This window comes from Benincasa hispida, chromosome 8 (assembly GCF_027475165.1).
Source record: "Benincasa hispida cultivar pf3 chromosome 8, pf3_genome.v1.1, whole genome shotgun sequence".
Lineage (NCBI taxonomy): Eukaryota > Viridiplantae > Streptophyta > Magnoliopsida > Cucurbitales > Cucurbitaceae > Benincasa > Benincasa hispida.
Genome location: NC_143485.1, coordinates 1,979,855 through 1,990,429, shown reverse-complemented (window position 1 = coordinate 1,990,429; position 10,575 = coordinate 1,979,855). Strand labels below are relative to the sequence as shown.

Sequence of the window (10,575 nt, the reverse complement as noted above, 5' to 3'; positions counted from 1 at the left end):
ACAGTTCTTTCAGGTATTTTAGTGTAGCATCTTTGTGTTGCCTGCGTGTGTAACTCATGAGGTTGATCGTCTGTTACATAGTTATTTATGGAACGGAAGTGCGATGAGTCGAGGTGGTGCAGGGTGGCGTGGGATGAGGTGTGCTTGTCGTTGGGAGACCGGGGTTTGGGTGTGAAACATATGGCTTCGTGGAATCAGGCTGCTATTATGAAGCTGCTCTGGCTTCTCTTAATTAAATTGGGTTCATTATGGGTGGCATGAGTAGAGGCGTACATTTTGCGGGGGCAATCTTTGTGGGCTGTTCGGAGTGAGGTTAGGAGGTCTTGATGCTTGAGGGCTATCTTGCGTTGTAGAGATAGATTCAGTATCTGGTTCGTTTGATGGTTGGTGATGGACGGTCTTGTTTTGTTTGGTGGGATCTTGGTTGCCAGAGGGTGCAATTTTGGATTCATATGAGTCTATGGTGGTTTATGATGCAGGGAGTAGTTTGGAGGCACAACTGTTAGAGTTCTTAGATAGTAAGAGAGGTTGAAGGTGGCCTACAGTATCCTGGGAGTTGCTTGAGATCTGGGGTTTTATTTAGGCAGTGGGGCCTAGGGTGAGGGGGGAGGATTATTCGGTTTGGGAGCCGAGTGCTAATGGTCAGTTTTCTATCGGTAGTGCTTGGGAAAGTTTGCGTCTTCGTCGTCCTAGGGTGTCTTTGTGGGCGAGGGGTGGTGTTCCATGCCACTTCTTCTGTGCGTGATTAGCTGTGAGGGATAGGTTAGGTAGCGGGATTGGGTGAGGAGCTAGGGTGTGTTATCAGGGGGGTGTCTTTTGTGTGTGGGAGCTATAGAGTCTCGGGATCATTTATTTTTCGAGTGTGGATTTGGGAGAGAGGTGTGGTCTGGTGTATTGCGTCAGTTGGGTTCGTCGCATCGGGTGGCGGGTTGGGATATCGAGTTGAGTTGGTTGAGCCGAGTGGGGTCAGGTAAAGGGGTGCGTAGTAAGTTGTTATGTGTATTCTGGTGTGCTTTCATCTACTACATCTGGCAGAAGTGTAATCGGCAGCTGCATAGAGGTAGACCGAGGTTGGTGTCTACTTTGTTTCACCTTATGGTCTCTACGGTCTGTGCTCATGCTGCTTCCTGACGGGTTGATCTTCTTGGTCTTATCTAGCATGTTTTCGGTTGCTTTTCTTCTTTTTGAACTTGCTGTTACTCTCTGTTTTGCTGTTGTCCCTAGTTGTGGGGTTTTGGTCTCTCTTCTCTGGCTTTCTACTGGTGTTTGGGGGGTTTTTTACGTTTATGTTTGGTTATGTTCAGGTTTTATCTTGTTGACTTTGTTTCTATTTTGTTGTCCTGTCTTTGCTTATGCTTGTGCTTTGTTGCTTTGATGTCTTGATCCTAGGCTGTGGAATCCTCCTTGTTGTTGTATAATAATATCATCTATTCTTAAAAAAAAAAAAAAACTTGAATTAGTGGTAGATTAGTGGTTTTTTATTCTTGTTTACAGTTGTTTGAACCTTATTAATAACTATGGCATGATTTGTAAATTTAATTTTGGACAAAAGGATAAAGTGGTCCTAAAATGTTTTCTAAACATGTAGCTTTTTAATTTAGTATAGATATTATTCTTCAAATTCATATTGTCTCCTTAAGATAATTTTACCTGAATTTAGAGTAATTGTCTCCTACAATAAAATAGATTTTTTTAGTATAATATCATTTTGACCCCTATAATTTGGAATTTGTTCAATTTTAGTTCATATACTTTTAAATATCCAATTTTAGTCTATGTATTTTTAATAAATCTTAAATTAGTCCCTACTAGTAATTTATTGTAGATTTTTCATTATTTTTTTATTTTTAATAGTATTTTCACTATATATTTTGAAAATATATTGTATTTCTTTGCATGAAAATTATTATGTTTATTTAATTAATTTGATAAAAATTGCTTCGAGGGTCTAAATTGAAGATTTATTGTAAGTACAAGAACTAAAATTGGATATTTGAAAGCATATGGATCAAAATTAAACAAATTTCAAAACACAAGGGCAATTATAGTATTTTCATTTTTTTTTTTTTTTTAAATAAAAGTAGCACCACAACATCCAACAAACTTTGGTTATGGAATTAATGAACTGAACTTCAACAAACTTTTCATATGTGAGGAAAGTTTTTTTTAGAGAAAAGTATTGATTTGAATAGTCACGTCTGTTCTTCAAATTTAATTAAAAAGAGTTAAAAGATGTCTCTATTCATAAAAAAATGCAATTCACGGATTTAAAATGATTCGAACCCTAATTGAAGAGTTACATATCATTTATTTCAACAATGTTTACATTGTCATGAAAAAAATTATTGTGATGATTAATAAATGTTCTTAATACATTTGGTTTGATAGTTGTCCATTGTTCTAAAAAATTAATTATGAGATTTTTTATAATGTATACATTTTTTTTTCTTTTACCTTTTTTTTTTTGGGCGATTCAAGGACTATAATATAGTTTGCTCATGACAAATTTTCAATGTCACGAAATCATGAAATATCTTATATTAGTAATGTGGTGTTAAGGCAAAATACCTAGGGATATGTGTTATTATACATGTTACTTAAGTGGTCTAATGATTAGTTATATTCTTCAAGGCAACTTAAGGCAATTGATATTATAAAAAAAAAAAAAAAAAAAAAAAAAAAAAAACAATTGATTCATTCAATGAAGCCTTCTAGTTCTGAGCATTCACCTAATTGTATTTTTCTTCCATCTATCCTAATTATTTTTTACCACGTGGCAAAATATAAAACAAAAATTAATCCCATAATCTAATAATTTACAATTTGTAGGAATGGTAAAATTAACAAAATTAAAATAGTCGGATAGACCAAAATGCTCAATTAAAAATATCTAATTGCATTTAACTGTCATCTGATTATCATGTAACTACCATCTAATTGCCAATGATATTGATTTGTATATGATTGTTATGTTATATCGACTTGTTATCTAATTATTGTTTAATTGTTATTTGATATTGGTTTTTATCTGATTGCTAATGATACGGTGGTTATTATATGATATTGATTGTTATCGGATTGTTTTCTAATTACTTGATATTAATTATTGTTTAATTACTATATGATATTGATTGATATTTGATTGTTGTTTGAATCTCACATGATCACATTCATCGTTCTCACTTTTATTTTAGCAATTTTCAAGTCTCTTGGAATTGAAAGGACGAGCAAAGTTGAAATTCATAGAGTTTTCTATACAACCTCAATTAAAATATCATTTAAAAAAATGGAAAAGGAGCATTGTCGAAAGAGAGAGAACCAAAAAAGAACAATGTGTTGAAATGTGAATCATTTAAAAATATTGAACCAAATCAAACAAAGACATTTCATTGCCAATATCAAGAAATTGCAGGAGTTCAAATAATAATAATAATAATAATTAGGGTTCATCTTCCCAAAAGCAAAGGAATCCCAAATCTAATTCATAGTCCTCTGATTTTCCCAATATTCCTTTTCCCAAATTTCAACTTGCCTTAAGACATTTAATTTCTCCTCCCAAAACTCACTGACGACTAGATGATATAATGGTGTTCATCTATTAACTTAAGTTTTTAGATTAATCGATAATTTAGGACCGTCAAATCATAAAACGACATATTGCACGACTCTACTTTGTTAGGAGATTTCTCGAATGAATCCTCCACAAATTTCTTATGCAACCCTACAATGACACCGAACATTTTTGCAACTCCATTGTGTTGTGCGGCACGGGTGACCGAAATTTAAGAAGTTTGTTATATTCATTTAGTAAATAAAACATGTAATCTTGAAAATCCTTGCTACATTTAAAAAAAAAAAAAAAAGAAATAACATTGGAAGAAAATAAAGGAAACACGGTGATAGACTTAGCATGCAATTGGCAGAAGCAAACAAAATCATTAAGCATTTTAATTCATCAATTTTAGTAACTAAAAAAGCATGTTTATAATCGAAAATAGGGTTTTGAGAAGTTACCTTTGAAGACCTTCGTCAATACACAAGATGTGGACCACCAATTGATTTTTCCTACTATTCTCTTGAATCTTAGATTGAATTATGGGATTCAAAATAAGCTAAATTTAGAAAATTTTGAGAAAAAATTTTCTTATTTTTTAGTTAGAGAATGAAGAACTTCTTCAGCAACTTAACCCAGAAAATGTAATTTCATGGGCTTTTATCTCAGCTCAATTTGTCTGAGTTTTCTTTTCCTCTTTCATGCAAACTAATAGCATATAAAGATGACACCACCTACATGAAGAATTGAGTGGGATCTGGGTGTTGAAAATGGGATAATCCCATTTAGTGGAAATTTTCAACTTTTTTTTAATTGAATTTATAATTTAATTTAATTTAATTTTGACTTCAAAATTTCAATATATATATATATTAATTCAAAAATTAATTTTTAAATAAAATTAATTTTTAATAATTAATTGAACAATTTAATTAATTATATTAATTTAATATCAAATATTAAATTAATAAAACACCAATTCTTTAATCATGAATCTCTACTCATGTAACTAATATTTAAATCATGTTTAAATATTATCCAATTCTCCAATTTTGTTTACTTCGTCAATTAAACGTGTAATTATAACATATATAATTACTGAGTCCTTCAATTTGAATTTGAACGTTTCAAATTTTCTCATCACGCTATTCTAAGGTTAATCCGTTTGTGAGCTAGTAGGGGAACCTAATGGGCCTACAGATCATGGGCTCTAACGATCCGAGATTAACCGGCTAAACTCTTTAACTTAATTAACCGACATTTGTTAACTACCGGGTCACTCCACTAAAGCCAAATAGTTGTACTTCCCTCATTGTAGATATAATTATGTCCACTCTTCACAAGTTGTTAGTAATCACAGCTGGGTCATAAGCTGTTTTACCCCTAAGGTTACATCTTGTTCCTTAAATCCCACTGATCCTCTAATGAATAATTTGTTTGTGATTCAATCACTAAATTGAGTCCCTCTCGGGTCAATGAGAAGGTGGGGCCCCTTGTTCCAGACCTGGAATTAGTACTTAAGAGTATTGGGATTGGTGTCCTAATTCTCCTGGAGTCTCATAGTTTGTAATCTATACACATTGTTATGAATAAAATAAGAGTTATTTTATTTGACGTTTACTCATATCCAATAAACAAAGCTTCATGATTATTGTATGTAAATTTAAGCATGTATATGAGATATACAAATGGATCATGCCTTAAGTGATAACCTAAAAAGGTCTGTAGTATAAGGATTAAGGAGGGATACCTGATCCTGGTGACACAACGAATACGACTCTCTTTGTAGAGGTTTGCAAGTATTGTGAACTACTACAGATGGCAGTTCTTGACCTTCAGGTGGAGACATGCGAGTGGAGGTGTCCTCTACAAAGAGTTTGTATAAGAACGGACCACGAGATGACTAGTCTCTGTATATAACGCCGTTGATACTGAGACTTACATCTCACCTAAACGACCATAGGTGACATGACCTCAATCCTGAGTGTTTTGGGAACTCCTGCCTTTAAGGCTGGTCCTTTGATTAGTATGGGTGAGAGTAGCCAGATTGCCAACTCAACTAGCCTACCTTTTTGGGGATTTATCTGATTTGGGAGCTTGGAACTCAGTTACACAAGATGGAATTCACTCCTTCCCCGAAAGCAGGTGTAAGTAGATAGATTGCTCCCTTAAGGGTTGATTCCTGGTCTTGAATATAGTGGCCACAACTTTTCTTTGGAAAAGAGGACTCAGTCATAGTAGGACTATGATTTATGTTCATTAGAGGGATCAATGGTACTTAAGGAGTTAGATGTAACTATAGGGACATAGCGGTTATTGGCCCAGCTATATTTACGAGTGATCTGTGAAGGGTTATCACACTGTTGATTGGTTGATATGGACACATAATATTTCTGTAGTAAGGAGAGTTCAGCTGTCAGTCTTTAATGGAGTGCCTGGTAGTTAACGGTGGTGGATCTTGTGACTAAAGAGTTTAGTCAATTATTCACGTACCGTTGAAGCTTCGAGCTATAGATCACAAGGTCTCCTTGGTAGCTCAATGGATTCAAGTTGAGAATCAGTTCTTGGTGTTGATTTGAAATGTTCAAATTGACAAGAGGAATAATTCGATTATATATGATATGTTCGGTGTGATGTATGAGATATATCTAGTGGATGATTAGTGTAAATGAGATTTACATTAAGTATCATGAAATAGAAAAAAGAACTATAGTTTATATGTTTCATGAGATGAAATATTAAAACTATAGGTTATAAATATAATATGGTAAGTTGGTTATCATATATATTTATAATAATATTAATTATTGGATAATTGCATCTTTTTTCTCTAATAATCAATTGAGTGGGAGGTTATTGGTGGTTTCATGGTAACCTAAGATAAAAGAAAAAATGTTTTCCTAAATTTAGTGATTGTTGTGAGAGTTCCTATTCTCGGTAAGTTCTCTCGGAATCGCTGTCAAATGAATAGGATTCACTAAACAATAGCTGAAGAGAGACTAAACGATCTTGGAGTGACACTACATGATAGTTCACTCAGCTGGCTATTAGTTAAACGATCGCGAAGCTTTTGCTAAATGATAGCAGAGCATTTGTTAAACGATTGGACATTGTCTATACGATAGACTTCTGTCATCTCCCACTTGCTTAATCGTTTACACAATTGTTATTCCTCCGGTCTCTTCCTCTAACCAAGCCCACACAGAGCCCACACTTCTGAATTCTCACACTGAGAATACCAAGGTAGCCATTGTGGTGGTGTCATACTCAACTCGACTGAAGTCGAGGTTTTGGAGGCCGTTCGTTGAGTTCGTGGTGTTCGTGTGGTGGTTACTGATTGATCGTGCTGTGTTGCGGTCGCTGAGTTCGAGCGTTCATGTGTTGCAGTCTTGGAGATTGAACGAACGTTCGTGATCGAGAGAGGTTGAAAATGAGTCTTCAAAGGTATGATCTGTTATCCCTTGATCGTATTGTAAAGCATGTTGTAATTTCGTTTTGTGCATGACCAGTTAGTTTCCATTAGACGATTGTAATTATGTATGTTCAAATACGAATGGAATTTGGAACAATCATTCCGCTACTCATGGAAATCCACATATTTGACTTCCTTCAAAGAGAACAACCTCTCTACTAACCCTAAAAGCTGGTAGGAGTGAATTTCTTCTTGCACCCTATGTGCCCAGCTATCTACCCGGTCTTACCCCTAAAATGGGAGGCTTATTGAGTCAACGATGTTGAGCCAACCCTTATGTATGCAAATCTAATGATAATTCTGAATAAACAGGAGTTCATAATTAGCTCACAACTAAGGTCAAGTTACCTAGGTCATCGCTTTGAAATAGTCAGTCTTAAACAGTAAACAACATTATAAAGTAAGAGTGATTTATTTCTTGGTCTGATCTTATACAAAGTCTTCGCATAGGATGCCTTCACTCACATGTCTTCACATGAATGATTCAAAATCACATCGTTTATACTAGATACAAAGTGGGCCGCATCTGATAGTGTTACCAAGATAAGGTACCGAATCTTATTCATCTACTATAAACCATTTTGGCTATTTATTCGAACTTGATCTATCTTAATGTCTCCAAATAAAGTCCAAGTACTCATGTAATATCCATGGATCCTTATTTATTGGATTTAGGCTTTTATAAGTGCAATTTATATATTCAGTAACATATTTATTGAATAAACCTCAATAACACCTTTATTTCAATTAGTATATGTTTAAATTTACAAACTGTGAGTTTTATGAAATACAACCCAACACACGGTCCAAAGTGGGACAACGAATATGGAAAAAATAGAGTAAAATAGACCTAAGGAGAAAATGAAAATTACACATTAAGAATTTTGCTATAGCTACAAAATCCAAAAGTAAAAAAAATCTTTCTACATGTGTAATTTTCCTAATTAATTTTGTCACCCATTGAAAATTTTCATTATTTTTCTAGTAAACATAGAAATGTTTTTGTTACTATTCTAATGGATAATCTCACAAAACTTTCACAACAATTCACTAGTTGTACACTCAAGTTATTGTAATGAAATTGATAAATAAAGAAAACGAGAGAAGATAAACCATAAAGATCAACATCCTAAGATCAAGATTCTAAATTTGAAGACATTTCAACCGTTAGTTCCATTATTTTCATACACATACACGACATTTTATTAAAAAAAAAAAGGTAGAAAAACCAAACATGTTTTCTTTTATTTTGAAACCACAAGAAACATCAAAACACATTCATCAAAATATGGCAAAAGCGTAACTAATTAACTAACTCTTTGGTGGTGTAAGGCCAACCTTTATACTACGAATAACAGCGACATCAGTCTTGAAGGCCTCAGCAAGAACTTCATCACTAATCCCACTGGTAAACACCGTTGGCGGCAACGACACGGTGCCAGGGTTAGCACTTGCGAAGGCAGCAATGGCGGTGGCGGAGTTTCCAGGGTCGGCATTGAACTGGAAATGGACCAACCCTTTGGGGAACACAAACAAGTCCCCAACCTGAAGGGTCTGGTTGAAGAACTGGTTGGTGGTATCGATGAAGCCGACCTGGAGGCTGCCGCTGACGACGAGGAGGAGCTCGGCCGAGCGGGGATGGGTGTGGGGCGGGTTGATGGTGCCGGCAGGGTATTGGAGTATGGCCATAGAGACGCTCTGGCCGAGAAGGGCTGGGAACTCGGAGAAGGTGGCTTTTGTGGGTTTGAAATTTGGAGGGAAGTCAGTGAAGGCTGAGCGAAGGCCTGTGAAGGTGAAGGAACTGCCGTTGATGATGGCGCCGAGTGGGGATGAGAAGAAGTCCACGATTGGATCTGGGTCGCTGGATTTGGCTATTGAAAAGATGGTTAAAATGAAGAAGAAGAATAATGTAGTTGATTTTGTTGAGGGGAAAGCCATTTTGGAGTGGGTTTAAGGATCTAACAAGGTGTGATTTTATAGGGGAAAGGAGATTATTAGGGGAAATTGTGGAGGATCTATCTTGACTTCACAATTTATAAGATGGCTAGCGTTATGAAAACGATATTAATTAGGTGCTACTTAGCTGGGATTTTTGTACGAATAATCCTTTTTGGGAAGCCAAATAAAAAATGGATACTTTTTTAAATGGAATGAAAAATGGTCTTTTGCTTGTGTCTGTGAATTTACTCATTCAACCTTAAAAACTATCCGGGTATTATGATTCATATGGTTTCTTGATACTTGATACTCGATCTTCGATACTTGTTGCTCGATGCTCTATGCTCTATGATTTGTATTATATGCTCTAATGCTATATACTCTATGTTTGATGCTCGATGCAAAGAAATATATATAAAAAAAAAGAAAGAAAGAAAGAAAGAAGAAGAAACACAAAAAAAAAAAATAATAAATGCAGAAAAAATAATAAAAGTAGAAGAAGAAGAAATGTATAAGAAAAACACCAAAAAAAAAAAAAAAAAAAAAACTCAGAAGAAAAATGTTGCAAAACGAAGAAAATAGAAGAAGAATACATTTAAAGTTAAAGTGGTAATTTCACACCATGATGACATAAGCAAAAAGTCAAAATTCATTAATTTTCAAGAGGGTACTCATTTTCCATTTGACCCAAAAAAATGGCCGTCTGAAGGGAAAAAAAAACCCTACTTAGCTGCAACTAATTCGATGCTCTTGTTTTCCTTGCCTATTAATTTTTTTTTTAAAAAAAATCAACTTTTACCTGGACGGCAAAAAGAGATGTTACACCCAATTTTTTTTCTTATAAAAGATGTTCTCAAATTTAGATTTTGTATAAAAAATATATACAAACTTTTAAAAATTTAAAAAATATTCTTAATACTTTCGAAAAGAGTTCGAAAATACTCTTTATCATTGGTTTTCTTTTATTGGAAATTTTAACCTCTTATTTCAAAAATATTTTTGAACAATTAAATATATATAAAAATATATATAAACAAAAGTCATTAGTGTTTTTTTTTTTTTGGTAATGTTTTATTATTATTATTATTATCAATTGATGGAGCGATGGTTACTAATTTCTTGGTGGGGTTATGGTGTTTATTCATGGATTATTCTAAGATATAATACGGCTATAACAGTAGAGTTTGATAATCCCAAAGATGAGTTTCCTCTTTTTGATTTGTGGCATTTAATATAGAAGCAATGGGTTTTTTGGTGGGATGTGTTTGGAAGGAATATGTAATTTAAAATGTAGAAATAGGGCTGAAAATTAAGATGAATCAAAAAATGAGGGCAGGTCTTGGGTCTGATTGAAGGTTGCTTTGTTTGTGATCTCTATGCTTGTTAAAAAATTAAAGAAACAAATCCTAATTACTCTATGTAGTATGAAAAGAATGTTTTTTTTCCTAGCAAATGGGAATGCTTTGATTTATAGATTATATACACGTATGGAGTTACATCTTACATGTTGAAGAAAGCTTTCAAATCCTTCCACAATCTACTTCCAATAGTAACCATTTCCGACAACCAATTCTAACGATCACTCTAGTGGCTATTTCCGACAACCATCACC

The 10,575-nt window shown here is 34.1% G+C and overlaps 1 protein-coding gene across 1 annotated transcript; it reads right to left on the bottom strand.

Moving 5' to 3' along the window:
- Positions 1–8,247: 8,247 nt before the first annotated feature.
- Positions 8,248–9,010, bottom strand: LOC120082404 (putative germin-like protein 9-2). Its single transcript, XM_039037566.2, has one exon. It carries the CDS (start codon positions 8,961–8,963, stop codon positions 8,337–8,339), a length of 627 nt encoding a protein of 208 aa, XP_038893494.1. The 5' UTR covers positions 8,964–9,010; the 3' UTR covers positions 8,248–8,336.
- Positions 9,011–10,575: the final 1,565 nt, after the last annotated feature.